The 23,952-nt window shown below is 43.9% G+C and overlaps 1 protein-coding gene and 2 long non-coding RNA genes across 5 annotated transcripts in view; 2 read left to right on the top strand and 1 right to left on the bottom strand.

Moving 5' to 3' along the window:
- LOC109366843 (uncharacterized) overlaps positions 1–14,792 on the bottom strand; it is a 38,749-nt gene extending 23,957 nt beyond the window's left edge. Inside the window, exon 1 of the long non-coding RNA XR_002113488.3 lies at positions 14,608–14,792. This is a non-coding gene — a long non-coding RNA (uncharacterized LOC109366843). The remainder of the gene's footprint in view (positions 1–14,607) is intronic.
- The window catches only part of LOC104910405 (uncharacterized), a 36,706-nt gene extending 21,894 nt beyond the window's left edge, over positions 1–14,812 (top strand). Inside the window, exon 4 of the long non-coding RNA XR_793048.4 lies at positions 3,686–14,812. This is a non-coding gene — a long non-coding RNA (uncharacterized LOC104910405). The remainder of the gene's footprint in view (positions 1–3,685) is intronic.
- An 812-nt stretch (positions 14,813–15,624) lies between these two features.
- Positions 15,625–23,952, top strand: part of DPY19L4 (dpy-19 like 4) — a 28,055-nt gene continuing 19,727 nt past the window's right edge. Inside the window, exons 1-6 of one of the 3 annotated variants that reach the window (XM_085221429.1) lie at positions 15,862–16,134; positions 18,649–18,756; positions 19,696–19,820; positions 20,447–20,537; positions 22,209–22,330; positions 23,211–23,356. In XM_085221429.1, the coding sequence (XP_085077555.1) occupies positions 15,999–16,134; positions 18,649–18,756; positions 19,696–19,820; positions 20,447–20,537; positions 22,209–22,330; positions 23,211–23,356 (728 nt within the window). In that variant the 5' untranslated portion in view covers positions 15,862–15,998. Of the gene's footprint in view, positions 16,135–18,648; positions 18,757–19,695; positions 19,821–20,446; positions 20,538–22,208; positions 22,331–23,210; positions 23,357–23,952 lie in introns of all 3 variants that reach the window. The other 2 variants (XM_085221426.1, XM_085221427.1) reach the window with 2 other exon arrangements.

Raw genomic sequence — 23,952 nt, forward strand, 5'->3', positions numbered from 1 at the left:
CACGCCAGGAATTCTCTCACCTTTCTCTTAATATCCTGTGACTCAGTGATAGATGTCAGGCCATTTAAGCCCAGGCAGTGAAGTTCAGGTTCTACAGCAATTATACTGAGTAGATGGGGAGACATGCTAGTTGAATGGGAAATAGGTCAGAGAAATGATTTGACCAATAAATTATATTAATGAAAAGTTCTTTAGAGACCTGTTGGGTTTATGGTTCTGCACTGAAATCAGCTTCACATGGCACATGGAGTGATTCAGAGATACCTGAGCTCACTCACATCAGAAGGAAAATCACTGCCTCAGCTGAGCTCTCTGCCCAGATCACAAAAGCGAATGTTTCAGCAAGGCTAATTAGCCAGGATTACCAGCAGCAATTCCAACCTTCTACCCTTGCAGAAGCTCACTTAGACCCATCCTGGGTGTCTTCACCTGGCACTGTCTTTGCCATACAGAAATATCCATGAGCCTGTTCAAAATCCACTGATGTCAAGTCTTGCCAGTGCTGGACTCTGAATCCAGTCCAAGTCTGGTGTCTAGAAATAGAGTTAGCAGAAAATGAGGTGCCTGCCAGGAACACATAGTATCCTTGTGTTGCCTTCATTAATGGTTCAGTTTGAAACGATTCTTGAAGATTAATTTGCTGTGCTCTGATATGGAAATAGACAGGAGGATTTCAGCAGGTTGAAGGGAGCAGAAATTATCCCACTTCCTGCAGGCACTCATGGACATATGTGTCTTGCCTGCAGACAAGTAAAGTCAAGGCAGGATTTTGGAGGTACTAATGGCAATTAAACATCCTACAGGGACTGCAGAGCATTACTGTGTGTTGAGTAAAATTGACACTGCTGAGTAAACAAGGTAGTTTGGAGCCTGGCCATCACCTATGATAACAGAGATAACTTCAAAGTGACATTCTCATCACAGCAAACTCAGGTCTAGAGATGTGTGACAGGCCTGGGCTGCAATCAAATCTCTTCTGGCAGCACCTGTTTCCTTCCCCTTCTCAAACAGAAAGCCCAGACACGTAACACCAGGTGCCTGACTCCTGGCAGGTGGACAAATCTGTACCACCCCAGGGCTGCTGTGCTGAAAGCTGTGTTCCCTCTGCCCAGAGCTCCCGCCACCCCCGGCATCTTTTCTCTCAACAGGAAAGCAGCCCTTCTTGCTGGTCAAAATTCCTCAGAATATTCTTTTTCAAAGCCTGCCAGTGCCTGCTAGCCAGGAAACAATGCTTCTTTTTCAGTTGTCTGTCTGTGACGTACTTTGTGATTGCGTGCAGCCCCGAATCACGTTGCATGCACCTGAATACTGCAGGCCTTGGGGTGCCACTGGAATTTCTGCCTGGGCCAGCAGTGCCCTGCGCACTGCAGAATGACTCTGGCCACCAGGCACAGGGCTGAGCAAACCCTGATATCCATGGGATGATGTTGGGCTGCCAGGGGTGGTGGTCATGGCTATGAGCTTTGCAGATCAGTATCACGCTTCAGTTTGCCCCTTCAGCTCCTTCTGTGCCTCCCAAGGAGCAGTCAGAAGAAGCTGACAGCATGCAGCAAAGCTCGGACAGCAGCAGTAGCCCAGCCTGCACCCAAAGGGAGCTGAAACGGGGAGAAATGGTGAAATACTGTGATAAAAAGCAACTACGGTAGATAGAGGCTTAGATACAGGCATCAGTGTGCTTTTCTCGCCCTATGAAAATGCTCCTTGGGCCCCAAAAGTTTGGCCTCCTGGTTTCTCCCTCTCTGCCATACAAGACCCAGTGCACAGAGTTGTTTATTGCAGGTTGGTGCTGAATCTCATATAGGGCTGATGCTGAGCAAACAGCAGAAACTGGGCCTTTATCAGAGCTTGCTGTTATTTTTGTAGTGAGGTTTGAAGAAGTTCTACAGCACTAACAGTTTAAAAATAATCTTCAGCATCCATGAGATGTTATAAATTGGGGCTTTTATGTATTAGAGACAGGGCAATAAATGCCAAAGTGGATTTACTGGTTATTGCTGCTCTGATAAAAGGGTCATTAAGAGTTGTAAAAGTCTAAACGATAATGGGGGGATGCTATAAATGCTGTAAGTGAATAGAATGAAAGAACATGATATACTTGTCAGCTGAGGTCACTTCCTAGTAGTTTATAACCCTCTGCTAACCATTGAAGAGAAGCTTGGCTTTGCCTGGCCAGGAAACTGAAAATGCAAATCAGTTTCTCCTCTGGGAGCCCAGGCCTCCCAACCAGCCCCTTGCTGACCAATGCCCATAGAGTGAGCCTAATCCATGTGGGGGCAGCAGCATGTGGCACGTTGTGCATCACACACAGGGCATTTGCAAGGACCTTCCATTCTCCTGAATGCACAGGGAGTTCCACTAGCACGCTCCCGCAGGACTGATGATGACTTCACAAGTCTATTTTCTCGATTGGCCCTGCACGCAGCACCTGATCAATGAGCCCCATCAACATTTAAATGTGGAAATGATTTTACAATGACCACCATCAATTCCCACCACTTATTACAAGCGGAGCTGGGGACAATATCTGTTACTAAGGTCTCCATCACGCTACATTAGAAGCCTTGTTTTCTGTTGCTTATGGTTTTGTCAAACCTTAAACAGCATTTTAATTCCAAATCTCTGTCTTCTGTTGAATTACTGTGGAAAATTTCAGCCAGATCAGCTTGTTGTCCAGCTGTGAGGGAAAAAACCTTCATTAAAACAACCAGCAGTGACTTTTTCTTTGAGGAACCCGGATTTCTTTAGTGTTAGAAGATGGTCGTGAAAGCAGCCTTTTTTTTAGAGATCTGCTTTTTGCTATTCTACAGGAAAATTAGAGAAATCTGGTGAATTATGTTCTCTGGGAGCAAAATGAATCAGTTGACACTGACCTGGCAGAGACGCATTGCCCCTCTCTGACCAGGGTGTGCTCCTCAGAGCTGCACTTCGCCTGCACTTACAGTTGGGAAGCACTGTCAGCCCAGATTCCAGAACTAAGGACAAATGGTGATTTTTGGTTCTTAACACAACCACGCAACCAGGTGGAAGGGTGGCCTGATTTGAATGTGGAGAGTTTAGGACCTGATATGCCATATAGAGAGTGGTCAGGCACTGGAATAGCCTGCCCAGGGAGGTGGTGGGGTTGCTGTCCATGGCAGTGTTCAAGAAGGAGCTAAGAGATATGGTTTAGTGGCTTGTGGTAATGGGAGGACAGTTGGACTAGATGATCTTGTAAGTCCTTTCCAACCTTGTGATTCCATGGTTCTAAACAGGAGACAGAGAGAATAAACTGGGAGAAGGGGGCAGGAGACCAGTGAACTTCAATCCCATACCAGGAAATCACCATCAGTTTGGTTTCCCTGTCCCTCACCACTCTGTAGCAAAGGAATATTATTGCAGTCGCCAAGCCAAGCACCCAAAGGTGGGAAATGTTTGAGCCGAGTCTACTCCAGAGATCTGATCCCATGAAAACCTGAACAGGAATAAAAAGCTCTGTTTTCAAAGCAGGCTGAGGAGTGTACAGTAAATACGGTCTGGGCACACAGTAAACAAACAGCTCATCCTCTGCACAGCAGAGGGGGAAAACTTCAGGCAATCCTGTGGCTGGAGATGGTATCAGAGTAATTTGGCGCTGGGAGACAAATTACAGTTGAGTAATTGTCCTTAACTCTGGCATTTCTTAACTTTCGAGTGTTTGCCTTTGCAGCCTAACCACATTTTTAACTCCTGCGATACACACGATAGCATGGCACTGCGTATCGCCTAGACGTTGCAGCTCCCTCTGACCTAGAAGGAGAGGCACGTCAGATTACTTCATGCAACAAGACCTGACCAGGCACATTTCCGCAATGCTCTCTGCAGCAGATGATCTCAGGAGCCCGGCATTTTACCTGTCCTCAACTCCCTCCTTTGGTGCAGCTCATTGGAACACAGGAGCTTCAATGACTGCATTATGGTCAGCAACTGATTTGCTCTGATAGGTATCAGAGCACCTTGGAATATCAATTTCACATGAGTAAATTGATCTGCAGACTATTAAAAGATTGGCTGGCACTTGGGCAAACAAGATATGTATTTTTTCCTAATGTGAGTCATCTTTTTATTTGACTAGTCACACAACTCTTGGATAATAGGGAAAATATTTCTGAAGAATGTACTTGTTTTAATCAAAAGAGCATTGCTGTTGATTACACCTGTTTTCAAAATGTTGCATTTTCCAGTTAGGAACAAGCACAATGATGTAATTATTTTACAACTTAACTATAAATAGCAAGTGACAAGAAGCAAGGCATTTCTAAACATCAGATGAAACGAGAAGTTAGTGTCTGAATCATCGATAGAACACTTGCAAATAAAGAATCAATGGAAGGAAGATAGAGGCCATGGTATATACTTGAAGGGGAAGAAATTCATCAGTAAAATAGTATGAACAACTGTTACTGTAAACAATGTTTTAAAAAAGAGTAAAAGCCAGCTCTGTCAGAGAAGGCTTCTCAATAAATATTTTAAAGCAATCAGTGACGTTACTCAGAGAAAAGCAGTCCAATCCCAGTCCTACAAAGACCTGAGCAATTATCAGCTTTTTTTGAGAGTATAACCTCATTTCCAGGGCATGGTTGAGAACAGACAGGCAAGTTTGTTTTGTTTTTCATTCATTTTTCATCTTCTCGTTGTTGTAAATGGCATGCTGTTGTTTCAGCTTCCAGCATTATGGTTAAGCTGCTTATAAATACAGCATGACTGCAACGTCACCCATGGAAATCATGGTGTGTTTATTTACAAGATTGCTCTTGTGTAACTGAGTGGTGAATTCTCCTTCAACCTGAGTGTTCTTGCCTAGCATTCCTCCTTGTTTTTAATTTCTTATAATATGCATGCTAATACTCTTAAGAGCTTTGCTCATGAAATCTACGTTTACAGTGGGCTTTTAATTTACAGCTTGAATGTTATTGTTCACTTGCTTCTTTCCAATAACAAAGCACTACTGCTGTTCCTGATGTTGTCAGAGGATCTGAACGTTCCCTGGGTGTGCTATGTGAAGCTCACACGGTGACAGCACCTTCCTTGAGGCTGGGGTGGGACAGCCCTGCCCTGTGCCGCTCAGCACATCCCTGCTGCTAGGCACTGAGCATCCTCTGCACAAAGCCTGTGGGGCCCTGAGGGAGGGTCCTTGTCTGAAGCAAAAGAAAAGAGGTTGGTTCCAAACCCTACTCTCTCCAACATTCCCATTTCTTAACTTCTGCCTCCTTCTTTCCCTTTTCCACAGTTAAAACAGCCTCACAGCCTTGATGGAAAGCAATCCACCTCTTTCCCCCAGGTTCTAACTGTGATGCTTGTTTCTTTGCTTGCTCACACAGCAGCATGGCTTTCATAAGGCAAAGCATAGCATGTGCCTAGCATACACTAGCAAATCACAAATCAAGAGATTAACCCCGAAGTAATTTGATTCCTTTTTTAAAAAGCAATGTATTGGGTACAGATTTGCTGTAAGGTTTTGTGTCTTTATGTTTCCAATTTTCTATTTAATGGTGAAGGTTGGGAATTAGCTTTAAACAAAGTCATAAAAAAGCACAAAGCAACACCTAAGGAGAACAGTTTCTTCCTCAGACGCATGACTTCTGGAATGTGAGTTAAAATCAAAACATAAAACAAACATAAAGCGTTAGAAGCCACGAGAAGCAGAACCACAGAAAAGATAGATCTTTGCATAGCTTTTATTGTGCCTCATGAGTAAATAAACGATGAGGTCAAACAACAAATAATGACTGTGATATATGATCTACACTGTAAAAAGCTCTATGTTTGGTCTGGATTTATAAACAAACTAAACAGTTCTCTGAAAAACCATATTTCATATACTTGTACTTTAAAAGCTCTTTTACTCTCTGGCACTATGTGAAATAAATAAGAACCTAACTCTGCATTTACATGCAGTAAATGTGCACAGTGATGTTTTGAAAAGGACGAGAGTTAATAATGCATGAAGGGTGCTTACATAGGGAGATGAGGCATTGAACTGGCTGCTGAAAACTTCTGAGGTGCAAAGGGAGCCACGTGGGCCAACGGCGGGTTTTCTTGGGAGCTTTTCTGGGTGTTGTCAGTAAAGGTGTGATTCACCTTAGTTGAAAATACAAAAGCCAAGAGAAGTATTCCAGAAGAAACAAAAGGGTTTCAAATGAAAGATTTGCTGGAAGGAGAGAAAAAATATACTAAAAGGTATTTTTCATTAAAATATATTGTAACAAAATAGTTTTAAAAAATAAACTACTGTGAAGTTGTTAAGAGAAGTTTAGTGATCCTCCCTGTGAACACAGTAGCAAACAACCCTCACCCCAGCATCTCCCTTTTCCCACTTATCCCACGTGGCTGTTACCTTCAGTTGTGCACGGCTCACCTAGTGTCCCCAGATCCCAGCCCCACAGCTCTACTAGCTCCTTGGCCAGGGCTTCCAGCTCATGACACATCTTCCCTGGCTCAGTCAGATCCTAGGAGAAGATGAACCGTCCCCTGAGGTGCTCCTCTCTCCCTATAGCCAGCGATGGAGATGGAATCACACACACAGAATCACAGTATTTTAAGGGCTGGAAGGGACCTCTAGAGATCATTGAGTCTAACCCCCCTGCCGAAGGAATGGTGTCCTCAAGTTGTGTGCTTGCATCCTGATGGCAAGAATGGTGAAGAGGAATCCCAGCCCTTTTCCTAGGATCTCTCACCTGGTTTGCTGGGATTAAACAATGTTGGACTAGTTGGCCCTAGAGGAAAAGAAGGAACCTGAACAATCACTGAAAAAATGAAAAGTGTTTGAACCACGCTCTGAAAATGGTGTGGAAAGACTAGTTTGAGTCTGGAGTTACTTAACCCATGTTTATGAAGCAGTGTGAAGGTGAAGGGGCTTGTGTCCTTCGGAAAGGAGAGCTTCTTTGGAAAACGTTCATTACCCACTGCCACTTGGCATCAGATCAAATCTGACATGAACCACTGCATCAATAAATAGCACTGAAACTAAAGGGGGGGTGCTACTGGCAGTAGGAGAAAAGAGCAGGAGACTGGCTGAATTCTGACCTGGTACATCTAACAGAAAGAAAGGAAGCAGCAATCCAACACTAACGAAGATGCAGTGAACATCAGAGTTCTCCCGCAGAGGCTGGCACGAGCATGGCAGCCCAATTGCTGGGTCAGGCATGCAGGTTGCCCTTCTCCACCCCTAACCTGTTTGTGGACAAATCGTTAAACTCCACGTCCCAAATGACTTCAGTATTTCAGCCTGACCCCCAACTCCCTCTTTGCTGAAGCGCTGTTTATTGGTGCTAACGGTAAATGATATTGTGGAGTGAGTCTTTATCTTAGCTGATATACTGTGTTCATAAAGGCTGATGTAACAAGGGTCAAAAATGTCTTGTGATAAATCTCTTCTCTCTAACTCCCACGTGAAATCAACCTTCATGTATCCTAGCTTTTATACTGCTGGGCAAGGAGACAGCGGCTTGGCACAAGCGTGTGCAAATCCCTCAGGTACTGGGAATGAGAAGCCAAGATTCATTACAGTAATAAAATTTCAGCCTTCTAGGGATGAGGTCAAACAAGAGCAGCAGAGGGCTGGCAAATGGGGGCAGAAACTTCTGTACACGTGAGCGATAAATCAGCCTTCTGACATGGGTTTGTTTCACTCTGCTGAGTAAAAATATCCTCACCGCAAAACAAGAAATGTCCATCGGCCAGTGCCGTAGGATAGTTTTCTACCTGAATTTGAATTTTTTGCTTGTTTATCTTTGAGCCTGACTGGCAAGGGGCGAGTCATGACCATTTCTGTGCGTCTCACACCAATGGGAAAGCAGTACTTAGCAGCAGTGCATTGAACAATTTGGTATCTGCTGAGAGCCGTTTGTTGCAATGGAAGAAATCCAGCATTTAGTGCAAAAGCTGCTCACTGCTGGAAGTGAGAATGGTGCACTCCAGCATGCTACCTTCTTTTTTCAAGTCATTGAAAACACTGTTCCTGTTAATATGATTACATTACCACATATGTGTTTTGTTACAGAGTAGAAACTACTGATCAAAATGACAAAGCAAACTGGAAAGCACGAGGCCTACTGACAATACGACATGTTGCCATAACATTTCCAAGAAGCAGGAACCTGCTGGGTGTGTCATGGGTGGCACTGCACACCTCCCAGCCACACTCGGGCACGGCTGCACTTCTCTGCAGCTGGGGGGGCCTTCAGCTCGGCTCTGTTCTCGTAACATGCTGAACTCCCCTCACAGATCCCTGTTGAGGGCAAAGGCAGCAGCCAAGTTTTCCCAGCGCTGCTTTCACAGATGTCCTGCCCCTCTGTGCAGCTCAGGTTGTTACACGGAGGCACGCTGGCTTGCATTAAGCTCCAGATTTCTGCAAGTGCCAACTGCAAATCCACGGTGAGGAGTAGAAGGAAAGAAAACCCTGTAAGCAAATATAACACGTGCCAGCTGGTATGTACATGAACTTTTCTAAGGAAAGGCAGGAATACTGGTTCTCTAGCAATCTATCAGTTTGCTCTCCTCTTATTTATGTACCCTTTAGCCTGGCTATAAAGTGTTTAACGCAAGAATTTATTGCAAGGGACTGGTTATTGATTTGCAACCACGTACATCTGGAAAACATGAGCTAAATAAATGGCCATTCTTTGAACTAATGAAAATTTAAACTCAATGCTAAAAAAATCGTGTTGGTATAAAATTAACTAATGTTTTGAATGCTCATCATACAGGCTTGGTTTACATTTATCATCAAAACCTCTTAGAGAAGCTTCCGTGAATCTTGTGGGGCAGTTTGAATGTAGTTAAGCCACACGAGGGCCTTATAGAGATGAACTACACCATCCTGAAATATTCTAGGGAAGGATTATGTGATGGCTGTTCCCAGGGTCAGTGGGATTCACGCTGTGGTCTCCCATGAGACCTCCCCGATGCTTTCTGTGAATGAAACAAGCTAGCCCGTGACCAAGCAATTCAGCAAACTTTCTCTCTGGGAGAGAATCCAGGTTCCCTCTGTGTCTTTTTTTTGTTTCATTCTTTCCCATCTCTGCCAAAAATGACGAGTTCAAGGACTAAGCCTGAATTTCCTGCCAATTCCTGTCCAGCCATTGCCGTTGACGTGCCGACTCACTGAATGGGGAGGTGTTATCTGCCTCTGTCAACAAATACCATTCTCTTTGCAATTCCCAGGGCAGGACCAAACTCTTCACCTGTAAGGTCAAAGTTACGTAAGCCTGGGAAAGCTATTTAGTAAATGAGTCCAACTCTGATACATGCAGGAAGAAGTAGTGCAGCCAGCTGAGCTCAAACGCAATGCCTCCTTTCCCATCACAGGAGCCATATGAATGCTTGGCACTTTCACTAGGAATATGAACCAACATGAAAAATGTTTGCTCATCTGAACTCTTCATAAATGAGTCTCTTCACAAATTACTCACTAATGACAGATCTCAGCCCAGATATCTGTTTTACCTGTGCAGAAAGCACTTGCATAATCCATTAAAAAAAAAACATCAACAGCAAAAAAAAAACAAAACAAAACAAAAAACCCACAAAACAAAAGACCCAGAAAAGACTTAAAAGTGAAGAACATACTTTTTGCTTCGAGATCATTGTATTCAGACCAGATGTCCAGTTTTGATACTTTCTGCTTGAAGCAAATCCATGGCTTTCGTTCCCTCCCTTTGCCTATATTTTCCTCTTCCTTAAGCACTGAAATAAGGTAATACAGTAACAGCCATTATAACACCACTAATAACACTGATAATAAACATCTTGCAATGATGCAGTGCCTTTCCTCTGGGGCTCACGCTGTGCTTTAAAACATCAGATTTGGCATTTCTTCCACAGCTTCTCTGTGAATGGAATAAATTGAGGCCTCTGCGCAACTTGCTCCTCTCTTGTTGCACTGCTCCTCTTTGTGGCATTGCTTCTCTCTTTGTGGCATTGCTTCTTTCTTTGTGGCATTGCTCTTTTTGCTGCCATCTCTGTCTCAACAGTTCATTCAACACAATGAGGTTTACCCAGAGCAAACTGAATGGGCTAAACAAGCTGTCATGGGTACCAGAAATGTTACGGCTACTTCAGCTGGAAGCAGAGCACAAATCCAAGCATCACAGTAAAAGAGTTGTGCTGCTCTCTATGCTCAAGTTTTGATAAACTTTATGCACGTTATAAGCTGAGGTAGAAGCAGAGAAGGTTAGTGCCACTGTTAGAGGAGAACTGCACTGCAGAAATCAATGAGAGTGGCATAAACAGAAAAATACGGAGAGTTTGGATGAAAGAGGAACAAAATAGCTAACTCATGGCTCATGTATTTATATCTGTTATCAGAGCAGATAGAAATGCACCTGTGCGGAAGAGAAATAGTTTGCAAACAAGGCAGTGATGTTCTAGTAACACTGTGAGCTTTGACACATGGGTGAATCATTCCAATCAGTCAGAATCCTTCCTCAGAAGACCCAGCTTTATCATGCATCAATCTCTCATCATCATTAATTGCTATTGAAATTGTAGGCATTTGCTGTGGAACAAGCAGGAAATAGATTGTCATGAATCAGTGCCTCAACTAGTCCAAACATGATAGCAAGGCTTGCTTCCGTCATGGTGATTCCCCAGGAAAAGCACTTATGAAACTGGAGAGTTATGCATAATTATAAAGCAAGTCCTGCCCACTTGTTAGATGCATTTGTTAGATGTGTTTTTCATAATGCATCATATCTTATTAAATCAGCTATATGGAATGATGTAGGTGCCAGTAAAAGCAATAATTTCCAATGAGGCCATTCAACTTGCATGACTCTGGGTTTGGGAAGCATCAGTTCTGGGACTGATGTTCAAGCACAGCAATGCTGAGAATGGATCAGGGAGAGAACAAAGTGCTCTTCCCAGATGAATCACTCTTCTCCAGAACATCCAAAAATTACATCTGTGATTTTCAGTGCTGCCTGGGAGCTGCGAATTGTATCCCCAGGTAGAAGTTGCATTGAGGAGCAGTGCATGCCTGACCCACCTCTCCTGCTGCTGTCTAGGAAATTCGAGCAGCCAACAAACAGCTCAGGAATAGGTGCAACCCATGTGCATGGCCGGACTGTGCTTTGCCCTTGCTGCAGTCTACTCCTACTCACTGCCCTGAAAAGCAGCACCAGCTGTTGAGAGCTGCTTGAGTCCTTTAGTAATATGAGATGCAACTCTCCAGGAGGGATCTGGTGTCTGCTTCACGTCAGTGTTATTGGTTGTTTTCTTGATTTATAAAGTCAGGGCAAAATCATTCCTGCTTAAATCTGGAAACCCACCAGAAGTAGTGCTAGTTCCCCTCCTTCTGCGAGCAGAAAGGTGGGCTGCTGGGCCAGCACCAGGGAGTGGGGGTGCAAGTGCAGGGTCTGCAGAGGAAGGGAGCCTGCTAGTACCTTTAGAAAGACACCAATATGTGAATATGTGAAAGATAGCACTGCACCACTTCTCCGACAAATCCTTCTGTGACAATAGACAAGCACAATATTCCCAGAGCGGCTTCCTGGCTGCAATCAATCATTTCTGCTAGTGGCAGTGCCAGGAATGAGGTATTAGCAACTTCCAGCCACGTCAGTCCTGCCCTGCACAGACAGCACAGTTACTGGGAAGTGACCTGGATTCTTTGTTTTGCACCAGCTGAAGTGTTTGCCAAGACCTAATCACCTGCACCTATGAAATGCCACTAATTGCACCATCATCCGACCAGTGTCACCAGGAGCTGCTCTGGGCCAGAGAGCTGCTGAAGGGGCAGAGTTGCTGCACAGGGCGGCAAAGGGCCAGACTGCCTATTTCCTTGGAAATGCAGCCCCTACAGCAGGGTTGCAGAGAGGAGAGACCCCCGAGGCTCTGCAGTTTGCAGGGAATGAGCAGAACAGAGAGGCTACCAAATAAATCCACAAGAAGGGAGATGGGAGTCACCAAAAAAATAGCGTGAAAAAGTACAGCTTTGAACCGAAAGAAGTGATAGTGAAATCAGAGATATGTGTTGTGTGAGTGTCGTCATAAGCAATAAAAAAAATAAATATATAGCAGTTTCATAAGAGCTGACCAATGTCCTAGGTGGCAAAGCGTGAGTCAAAGGAAGTGCCAAGCTGTGAGTCATCCACCTCAAAGGCCTTTATCCTTGGATAAAAGTCAAAGCAACGGCCCAGAGAGAAAAAGGCGTGTGGGGAGGAACAGAGGTGATGGCAAGGCACTGAGTCGTCTCACAGCACAGAGGCCACGCAAAGGGCAAGACTGGTACCAGCCCCTGGTGCTGCCCTAGAGCTATTTCTGGCCAGGCACATCATATGCTGCATGTTTTACAAATGTAAGGGTCAGGCTCCTGTCCTGGGGAACACTGTCGCAAGCACAAACAAGAACTGCAGCAAGAGTAGAGAGAGGGAAATGGTAGAGAAAGCAAATCACATCCCTAAAAGGGGGCTGAAATAAATAAATAGAATAGATAAAGAACTACACGTGTGTTTTGAGCTCTTCTGTAGCTCCTTTACCATGACCTTATTACTGATACAGTGCTTTGCAGGCACTTGAGCTTTTTTATTTATCAGCCCTAAGGTCCAGCACGATTTGGAGTTGCATGTACAGAAATGTTCTAGAACACATTCCAAATGGCAACATGGGCAGCAGCAGCCAGGCTCTCCTCGGAGGTTCCTTGGCTTGGTGCAATCCAAACAATTCTGGCATGCTGCAGCAAGATCAAATTAACAGCAGGACAGCACTTTGTCAGCTGACATGGCTAAATGTTATGAGGAAAGATCATAGAATCACAGAATCACAAAGGTGGAAAGAACCTACAAGATCATCTAGTCCAATCATCCTCCTATCACCATCACTACCACTAAGCTACTAAAGATGCTACTAAGATGAGAAGTGAGAAATTAATAAAGAAAACTGTAGGTTGGATAAAGGCAACTATGTTAACCATCAATGCATTTTTTGGAGGGTAAAAACACAAGGAAGAGAGAGATAGAACAGAACATGAACAGAACGAGAGGCTGTGCAGCACCCCACAGACCCTAACACCAGCTGGCTTAGGAAACTGTACATGGAAGTACCAGGAATGGCAAGAAAAGGAAAGAAAATGAGCATGCAAGATCTCCTGCTGCTTCAGAGATGGCATTGGAAAACTCATCATTGAAGACATGGCAAGTGCAAGAGTTGGGATAGAAAGCAAAAGAGGAAGGTGGTCTTTATAACCACATCAGCAGTGCCTTCTGCCTTGGTGGAGAGCTGGTACAAGGGATAAGGAAAATTATGAAAGCCGCAGTAGAAATAATCAAACCACAGATTTACAACTAGAGGATTTAACTGGTTTCACTAGTGCAAATGTAAATGAACTCTGTTGATTTACTGGGCATTGAGTTTTACAATGAAGAAGATGTCAGTAGAATCTGACTTACTCACATCCTAGGCAATGCAGCAATACTGAAGTGATTAGAAGCACTGTAAAGTAGGAAGTGGGTTAAACAGGTGGAGAAATTCCAAAGGTTCTCTATGTTTCTATAAAAAAAATCTTAATTGAAAGGCTTCCTGCAACCACCTCTGAACAACATGGCAATGAAGATGCACCTAATGCTTTCAAGAACCGCCCAACCTGACAATTTCTTGTCCACACGCTACTTATCCAGCATGATAAATATGGTTTGGACAAGAAGAGGACACAGAAACACAGGAAAATCACATCCTGGAAACACAGAGTTTGAAACAGCTTATTTCTTTTTATGAGGTTTAATTTTCTGACTTCTTGGTTCTGGTTTTAAGTAACGATACCACGCTGTCATTATCTTCCTTTTTCCCTACTCTTAATTCTTCGAATTTCCCACATCAGATGGGACAGCACAACGAAAAACCTTGATCTTATCCAGGTCGTATTTTTTACATCTCAGCAGAACAAACAGTTTTGAGGAGGAAAGGGTCCGAAATAGTCAAAATAAGCAAAAACTTGGGATGCTGATATCACAGAACATCTACAAAATTAATCCCCAGGAAGGCCAAACAGGTGAAATACCTGCAGTAGTCACTGCAGTGAAACTTGACAGCATTTTGGGGCATGGGAAGTATTTTCTCTATTTAAGAAAAATATGTATTTTTATGTTTGTTTACAAAATAAACAAGTGTAGATTCTTCTCTTTTGAAGAATGACAAGTACGCCCGATATTAATGCTTTACTCTAAAGTCCACCTGTGAATTGTTTGCCTCATGATATCTCTAAAACAGGAAAAAATATTTTTACACTAGAAAGCATCAATAACGTGGACTTGTAAACAAAAAGAAAAGTTATGTCTGCAGGGCTTGGAAACAGAATGTAAATAGAGGACTAATGCCAAAACACAGATACACAATTCATGATTGTACTGAGAAAGCTTGGGAAAAGTACACAACATCCCTATATTTATTCATTTTAATGTATTACAGCACTTTGTTTAGGATACCTAATAAGCTGCCAAATGAAAGAACTTGCATATAACACTAGTTATAGAAAGTGTTTTGAAAGATTGAAGAGGAGTATTAGTAACATTTTCAACATTAATCAAAGAAAGTATTTCAGCCCATTTGTGCTGAGAGAAAGAAACTCGCATGAAAAATGATCTTTGATTCTCTTACCTTCCATTTTCCCACAAAATACCTTGGAAAAAACTACAAACAACTGAGCAAGTTGGACACACTGCAGCACTGCACAAGAAATGGAACAAGGTACAGCATGAAACAGTGGTACAAAGAACGCTTAGGAAGACCAAAGTTTACAGCATAACTGTACAGTCATTTGTTTTGCTCCTGTTCATGTGTTAATGGTCTGATTACAAGTATTTAAAGCTGTTTTTGTTGTTTTGATTGTGATGATTATTTGTGCTCATTCCAGTAACTTATAATAGAATCAAGTTATGAAAAAAATAAAACAGATAAAAACCAACTACATTAAAAATGCAATGGGTAATTTACGGATCATTAAAAACATAAGCAACTCTTTTAACTATCCAATAAATCAACAATCGCAAAAGTATTTTAAATTTTATTAAAAAATCCAGGAAACCTATAAATTTCATTTTATGCTCCAACAGGATACACGAATTGGTTTAGTTTGTCTTTTCAGCTGTCTGACAAGAAACCCAATCTGCTTTCCAGCAGCTGATGGGACAGCAGCCTGACTGCAGGCAATGCTGCATCCCAAGACCCAGGCTGGATAGTATGAAAAATCCCTTTCCAGAAGAGTGGTGATTCAGTGGCACAGACTGCCCGGGGAGGTGGGGGAGTCACTGCCCCTGGAGGTGTTCAAGGACTGAGATGTGGCACTGAGGGACGTGGTTAGTGGGCACGGCGGGGGTGGTGGTTGGACCAGGTGATCATACAGGTCTTTTCCAACCTACTGACTCCTTAATCACTCCTCCTGCCAAGATTGAAGTCCTGTCAGCAAACACAACACTTCCCACTCTTCTGTTAACTTTCACACAGCTGCCCATGCCAACCCTTAGGGTCTGAGGGCGCTGCCAGGCAGCACGCAGGGAATAACACCATTCCCCCAACTCCTTGCTTTGCTGGGACGCTGATAACTGGGACGCCGGGTTCCCCGCGTCCTTACGCTCGTCCATTGCCCTTCTTTTAGCCAAACGAGACCTCCTGCCCTAAAAGCAGGCCGTAATGGGAAACATTAGAGCGGCAGCTACAAACCCGCAGGGCCGCGCTGAGCAGCACTGCTCCACAGCCGCCTCTGCGAAGAGCAGCCCCGGGGCTGCAGCCGGGCCGCCAGGCGGAGGCGGCAGAGCGCGGCGCTACCGCGTTTTTCTTTCCATAGAGCTCCGCGGCCGGCAGGTTCGAGGGGCAGCGCCTTCCCCCGGAAGCGGGGCAGAGCGCACCGCCCGCCTCGGTACCGCCTCGGTACGCCGCGCCGCGCCCCGCCGCCTCCCTCGCCCCGCCGCCACCGTTCCCCCGCGGCGGGCGCCCGGCAGCGGCGCCGGCTCCAGGAAGTGCGGGGCCGCGGCGTTCCCGCTCGCCGTGGTATGCGAGAGCGCTCCCGCCCGCGGGGCCGACGAGAGGCGGGCGGCGGCGGACGGAGCGCGGAGGGGGCGGCCTCGCCGTCCCGCGCGGAGCGGCGGGGGGCCCCGGCGGCGGGCGGCGGCCGCAGGATGGAGGAAGGTGAGGGGCGGCGGCGCGGGCGTCACCCCCATCCCGACCCCTCCGTCGCCGCGGGGCGGGCCCGGCCGCCTCCGGGTGACGGGGGGAAGGAGGGCGGCGCGGGGCCGGCCCGGCCGGAGCTCTCGGCCGCGGCGTAGCGGCTCGCGCTCCTCTCCCGCCGGCTCCGGGCGGCGCTGCGGGGCGGCGGCCGACGCGAGGAGGTGAAGCCCGCTCCCGCCTCGGGGACGCTCGGTCTCGCCCCTGCGCCGAGCCCAGCCCTCCTCCTTTCCCTCGCCGCGCAGCAGCAGCCGCGCTGCGCTCAGCCCTCCTGGCGTCGCCCCTCAGCGAGCACCCCGGCCCCTGCCGTCCCCTGGCGCTGCGGGCGCTGCTCGGCTCCGCATCCGCTCCGTTTCCACGTTATTATGTTTTGCAGCTCTTCGCTCGCTCCGCGTTCGTTTTCCTCCAGGTCTCGCTCGGCCGTCCCCCTTGGTGGGGGGCTGAGATGGCATTTGGCTTTCTTGGGAGCACAGTGAGCGCTGTGAGAAACGCAGGAGGGAAACGCACACCCCGCGCTGTCCCACTGCATCTCCCGGTTGTCCCCAGCTCGGGGGCATCCCAAGCTGGTGGTGATCTCCGTGTGTTCAAAGTCTTCGGCTCTGTGCTCCTCCAGCTGTCTGCTGGCGGGGCCGTGTGAGCTCTTCTTGCACGGAGCACTCTTTGGAGCGCAGTTTGCCACAAGCCAGCTCCGGTATCCTCGTGTGAGGAGCAGGGCTGTACGCAGATATGTGTCCCATCATCTTTGCAGACCAATGATAATAGCCTAACTTGCACGCTGAGCCTTGTATAGGAGCCATCTCACGCACCCCTGATTGCTCTTTTGGTCCTTCTCTGAACGTTGCCCACTTCTCTGTCAATGACGGAACAGGAACTGCAGACAGCAGTCACTTTGCAGGCAATAGATGGATTACTGGTGTGGCACACAGGAGCAAGGAGGCTGCAAGAGATACCCACAGCTAAGCAGAGTGTGTTCTCTAGGCAAGAGTTAAAAACGTAATGAGAACTTGCAGGGAAGTAAAGAGCAATCTTGGATGATAAATTGCTTGCTGAATAGAGAGGTACCGGACAGAGGCTGTGTCATCAGTTCGGACTCCTACATTATTTTTAGTCATCACCTTGTTTGACTTTAATTTCACCCCGTGTAAAGGATTCATAGGAGTGGAAACAACACTATTCTTGCTGGAGGCAGCTGCATATGAAACAGAAATTGCATGCTTGGACCTTTTGTTATTACTTTTTTTTGGGGGGGGGGCATGGGAGGGTGATCTGCTGGGCATTTTTGCTGACTGAGGTGTAGCCATCTCAGAATTAGGATTTTAACTTACTTTAAAAGTTTTCTATTGCTGCTGCTAACCCTGGCCTTTACAGGCATCTTACACTCCCAATTTGGCTCACTAATGTGCTAGAGGAATGTAGGAAATGCACTTTCTTCCTGTGTTTTCACTCCATAGCTTTGCTTGTAACCAGGATGACAAGGCCAGGCAGTTGGCTTTGCAAGCAGTTTGACTGTTCTGGTGATCTAAATACTTTCTCCAGTGTTATCTTGTGTGATAGAAGTGACTTCACGTTGCAGTGTGCTGTGTTTGCTTTGCTGATTGACTTTATGCACAGCATATGAAGAAGTACCAGTGTGTCCTTTGGTTTGACATCATGGTAAATGTGACATTGAACGACTTAAACATAGTTTTGTCTAATGGTTTTCTGATCATTGTTCTATGGAAGAAGTTAGGTATTTTCTGTTCATTCCATGAAGCATGGTACAATTGAGATCTTGGTCTGTTTAGAATAATTTGTAGTTGTTTGAAAATCCTATTAGAACACAAATACAGGTACCCTGTTATGGGCAGACAGCATTTCAACAGTTTGCTTATATTACCACCTTGTTTCTATCTTATAAATCCAAGCACTGGGATTTAAAAGTAGACCAGTTTTGATGTGAATATGCCAGCAGAGTCGTTATCAGCTTTATTGGGGTTTGGAAAATAGATGCTGCAACTGAAAGTAGAACGGCTGTATGAAAGGGGAGAGCACTGGTTGGAGTTCTGTAGCCACTGCTGGGCAGTAGGTCAGCGAGATGGAAATTCTGGAGTGTTGTTACAGTTAAACCTGAATGGAAGTGGCACTGATTTGTCCCAGTGTCAGTGCCAACTTACCTGCTCTTCCTCTTTCCTTCCTTTGTGTAACATGTTCACCAGGGAATAAAACAGCTAACTTACAGTTAGAGCTCTAGGCAGTCCCACACTATGGCCTCCAGAGAAAGTGACTGAGTTTTCAAAGGAATAGCATACAGATTGATCTCTGCATTGTTACGCTGTTTTAGTTAGGTACATGAAATACTTTAGCTGAGTGTTTTTGTCAAATATGTTTGCTGTGTGGCTGAACCGTAACAGTAACTGGCTGTTACCTGCTGCCACATGGATTTCTCAGGGTGTGATTTTAGGAATAGTGCTGCAATAACTTCCTAAAAAATATCCTCAGGGGCAGCAGACCTGCGACAGAGAAGGAAACAAAACTGCACAGAATCTGACAAAATGGCTCCAGAGGAGAGAAACAAAGAAAACTCTAAGCTGGGAAGATCGCCAAAATGTAAGCTACAGAATTTTTAGCTAAGTTCTGTTTGTTGGGTTTTCTTTTAATTCATTCTTCTTTTACATTTTATGGGAATATATTTCTAGCGCAGTAATTTATAACAGACTTATTCAAAAATCTAATTCAAAATGTTTCAAGAAGAACAGGCATTCACAGTAGAATTCTTCGATAATGACATGTTATGTATTGCAGAGTAAAATGCTGCTCCTGGGTTGTTTCACTTGAAGGGAGAATGTTATGAATCTGATTGTTGTCTATTTGAGCACATATAAATATTTTAGCTGCATCTGGAGTTATCTTTATGTTGAGAAGCTGAAAAGCATGAAATAACCATATTGAAACAAGCACACACACAGAGTACCTACAGCTTCTCATGGCACAGAACTAAGACCAGGTGTAATTTCAGGCAAACGCTCATCAAGCTACCGTAAGCTTTTAAGCTAAAAGCACATACTGACTTGAGGGAGCTACAGGGGAGGTAGATACCAGTTGAAAAAAACGGGTAAAATTTATTTCCTTCTTTTTACATTTGAAAAGAATAATTGAGAACAGAATATCTCAGTGTTGACGGTAGATGTGTTTTCTGTTGATGTGTTTAAGAATTTTACAGTGTTTTGGGTGAAGCCTGGAGTTTTCTCTCTTTACTTGTAATACATTTTCTGTTATTGAAATTCCTTTGCAATTGAAGCTTGTTAGAAGGATGATAAATTTGCAATGCAGTGTGTGGTACTTTATCCAAAAGGCCCACGAGGCAGTGGCAGTAATCAAGAGAGAAAACTGCGGCGAAGGAATAACAATCCAGTTCTCAATGTATCTGTGCTGATAATTCTGATGCAGGAATATTTACTTGCTCTTCAGAACAAGTCGTACTTAGGGCATGCTCTTTGTTTTTTAAGTCCTCTGGACTATTTTAGCTTTTTCACTGTCCCTTTTCAGATATGTTAATTCAGCGTTTTGCGAAACTTTTCTTTGGCTGTCTTGCGGCAGTCACTAGTGGAATGATGTATGCTGTGTACCTCTCCACATATCATGAACGGAAATTCTGGTTTTCCAGCAGGCAGGTAAAGAAAAAGTTAAACTACTGAAACGAAAGCCAAATTGTGTCCTTGAAATCAAAGCTGATCCGTGCCAGCTTGGAACTGCTCGCTTTCGGAATCCCGTGCCTTTTCTACTCGGGCCTCTGTCTTTGAAATAGCTCTTTAAAAACTGGTGTTTCTCCTACTCACAGCAGTTCTGTGTAGTCATGTTTTTAGCTGATTTTTCTTAATTCATCTTGATTAGTTGAAATAACTTCTCTAGAATTTGGAGGAAAAAAATATGCACTGGGATAAACTGTGTTTAGTATAAGCTAAATGTCAGGGATGTTGTGCTGTAAGAACTGTTGTTCAGTGGATTATGGAAAGTCGAGTGAAATTCAGGTCTGTGACTATGAAGTGATCCTGTGGGTCTCCTACTGACTTACAACAGAGATTTCAGTTGCTCTCATTCCGAGCATGCTTGCCAAGTCATAGAGCGTTATATACCTGATGGAGGAGCTGGGAAGATTAATGTTCTGTGGAATATTTTGGAGATGTACAGTGGAGTCATAACCATGTGCAGTATTACAAAACCAGTCTATCTAAAAATGTATGGTTTTCTATGAGAAGAGATTGCAGGTGAATATATATCTATATATTTTTTTTCCTAGGAACTTGAACGAGAAATTACATTTCAGGGGGACAGTGCCATTTATTACTCATTCTATAAGGAACTGCTAAAGGCTCCTTCCTTTGAAAGAGGTACAAAAAAATGTTTATTTTCTTAACCTTGAAAGGTCTTGTTCCCCTTTTGGAGTCAAATACTCTTGTAATTTGTTAGGCTAACTAAAAACTGCACACTGACTGAACTTTGGAGAGTGAAATTAATATTATACCAATTCTGTCCCATAGTTATTTTTAGGTTTGCCTATGCTGCGTAGTTGATTTTTATCCCTGAAAGCATGATTTTTATTTAATTTGGAAATGTGGGATGGAAATTCCTGTTTTGTCCCCTGTCAGAAGCTAGAACGGTCTCTGTCAAGAACTGATCTGCTCAGTGCTGTCCCTGCCAACCATTCCTAAACCTGACAGCTCTTCTGAATAGATGATGATGAAGATTGAGAAAGGGGGACAGAAACCACGGGGGACAAGAAGAAGTTGGTTGTAGTGGTGTCTTTTCCCTTTGTGCTTCAGCTCTCTGTCCAGCACTGGCTCTGGAGCTCGCTCCCATCCTGTAATCTGGGTCATGTCCTTGAGCCAGTGGAAAATTAAAACACTGAAAAGAAGCTAGAACAGTTTTTTGCTATTTTAGTGACTTTAGAAGAGCACCAGGGTTAAGTCAAGGGGAAAGGTGAGAATGCTGGGAGGAAGGAAGGAGCGAGCAGCTCTCCCTTGTAGAATTAAGCTATTGAATTAGTTTGATCCTCTTATGAAACTAAATCTGAAGCCATTTGAACTTTATAGGTATAGTCTTTTTGGTAGCAGTTTCCCAGCTGATATGTAGCATGTGCCAGTAGTGTACAACAGGGCTTTGGTGTACTTAACTTCTCATTATCTCTGGGAGGTTTACTGCTGTTGTGGACAGATGAACTGCCTTATTCGTGGGCATTCTGCAGCTGGCTCTGCAAAACTTGTATGTCTACTTGGTATTTTGGAGGCATACGGTTTACAGAGGTGTGTCACGGCAATGCTGAGCATGGTTTTTTGTGCTCTGTAAGAGTGAGGTTGGCCTGCAGAGAAGCAGCTGCAGACCACACACCAGGATATGTTTGGAGCTGGAAACAGTAATCTTGTTGTGCTGTTTCATTGTTTTTGGGGTTATTGTTCTTTTTCTTTTTTTTTGTTGGAGTATTATTCCCCTTCCCTCCATTGTCCCAAGTAATGACAAGTTATTGTTTTAGTTATAATACCTCTGAGAGTGATGTATCCTACAAGTATGCCAACTTTATCTCAGTCTCATACAGAGGTGTACCGTGTTGAGAGATTCGTAGAATTCTCAGAAATGCAGGACTGAGAAGGCCATCATATCTGACCTCTTTGTGTAAGCAGGTTTAATGCGTCCTGCTCATCCCTCATAGATCTTTGTGTCACTTCTGAAGAACCTCCTGTGAAGGTGATCTATAGGACTGCATGAGTGTGTTGTTTCTGAAAAGACTATGGGGTTTTTTGGTTTTTTTTGGGGGGGAGGGGAATGGGGACACCTTGTGCCTACAGACTAGTTCAAAAAACAGTAGTAATTTAATTGCAGTATCAGCAGGATGCATTGACATATAAAACGATAATTTCTTCTTCCTTTTAGAATTAGAAACATTAAATCAGTCAGTAGCTTCAGTGGTCAGATCTGTTTCCCCATACCTTTGAATATACACGCACCCTTTCAAGAACAGCAGTAGTAAGTGATTCCAAGAATAACTTATTTTCTTTTGTCTGTAGGTGTTTATGAGTTGACACACAACAATAAAACAGTATCACTGAAGACGATAAATGCAGTCCAGCAGATGACCTTGTACCCTGAGTTGATTGCCAGTGTATTATATCAAGCATCTGGTAGTGAAGTATGTGCATTCCTCCTGCTTTCTCTGCTTTCAGCGTGTGCATGTGTGCCTTTTTCTGCTGCATACAGTAAATACATGCAATTTTTGTTGAATAAATTGAGCTAAGCCTACCACCAGCTCCATGTTCTTCTCAGTTCTCATCAGCATTTGGAGTAGGATTTTTTGGGGGGTTCATATACACTATACTTTTCTGTCTGATATTTCTTTGCTTCTGCAAACCACTTAGAAATGTTGAGAATAACTGTGCTACTCATTCAAAACAAAAAGTTAGATCCTTCAGAGTACTGACATTTATTACAGTGGTACCTGTCTCTATCCATTCCGTGTGGGTAAAAGGGGAATACATTTTTGTATATGCACCTATTGTCTCTCTCTGCTCCACATGGGCTTTGTTCTGCTTATGCTGCATACTTCTGTCCTGCTTATACTCTCTCATTTATCATTTATCTCTTTGTTTTTTTTCCTATATATATATATATATATATATATGTACTCTCCTGTATTTAGAACCATTTTTGCTACATCTTTACTTTTCAGCGTTCCTCTCCTGCATGATTTCTTTAGTAGTCCTATAAACTTATATTCCACTGCAGTATGTTTTATTTTTTTCCAAATCTGACGCATATAATGTTGGTGCTATAGCATATGCAAAAGTCATAGCAGTAGCAAGCTGAGTTCTGAGTGTTCTGTCAGTTGACACTACTTTGTCCTCCTGAGCCCCAATAAAAGCATGCTTGATTCTTTTCTAGAATAGAACTGTCTCTTACCTGTTTGTGAAGCATCTAGCACGCTGTTAGCAGTATGCAAGCAGTAAATAGCAATAATTTCTGGCTTCAGCTCAGTTGCTGCTATGTCTCTTCATTTTTATTTGTAATTTCAGGAAGTTATTGAACCAGTGTATTTCTACATTGGTATAGTTTTTGGACTGCAGGGAATTTATGTGACTGCATTGTTTGTAACCAGTTGGGTTATGAGTGGGACTTGGCTGGCAGGAATGCTGACTGTAGCATGGTTCATTATTAACAGGTAAGAAAAACATCTTTATACAATCTAGTTTCTTAATAAGGCATTTGAAAATGTTAGAGTGGAATAAAATGCTTTTTATTAAACTTGGCGTTCTCATTGTGAGAAGAAGTTCTTGTACTGAGTACAGAATGTTTCCCAGAGATGCGCTGATTCTGCTGATGCTTTTATTAATGGAAGGGCCTTCTGCTGTCCAAACCAGCCAAGCTGACAGTTGGCCTAAGTTTGTGAGTTTGTGTGAATACATGAATATTTTCACACACAAGTTCCATTTTGCAAAAACATTCATCAGAAGGTTTTGGTTTTGTTCTGATGAAGAATGAAAATAAATTTCTGAAGTTGCTGAAAACGGAGTTATTGTCTGTGACCAGCTCTAAACATTGTGACCATTATTTTGTTGCTTTGAAGGAAATGACCAAGCGCATTTTTTTCTGTAAAAAGACTTTGATTGTTTCTTTTTTTTTTTTATCTGCTTTTTTGTAGCTTTTCTTTGTGCAACGTGGAATCTTCTTAAATGATTCTGACCTCAAGATTTTTTCATCTTATAATGTGTTGTTTGCATGAAAGTATCTCTTCCTTTTATGAAGCACCACAGTGAT

The sequence above is a fragment of the Meleagris gallopavo genome, chromosome 3 (genome assembly GCF_905368555.1).
Source record: "Meleagris gallopavo chromosome 3, MGAL_WU_HG_1.1, whole genome shotgun sequence".
In the NCBI taxonomy this organism is placed as follows: domain Eukaryota; kingdom Metazoa; phylum Chordata; class Aves; order Galliformes; family Phasianidae; genus Meleagris; species Meleagris gallopavo.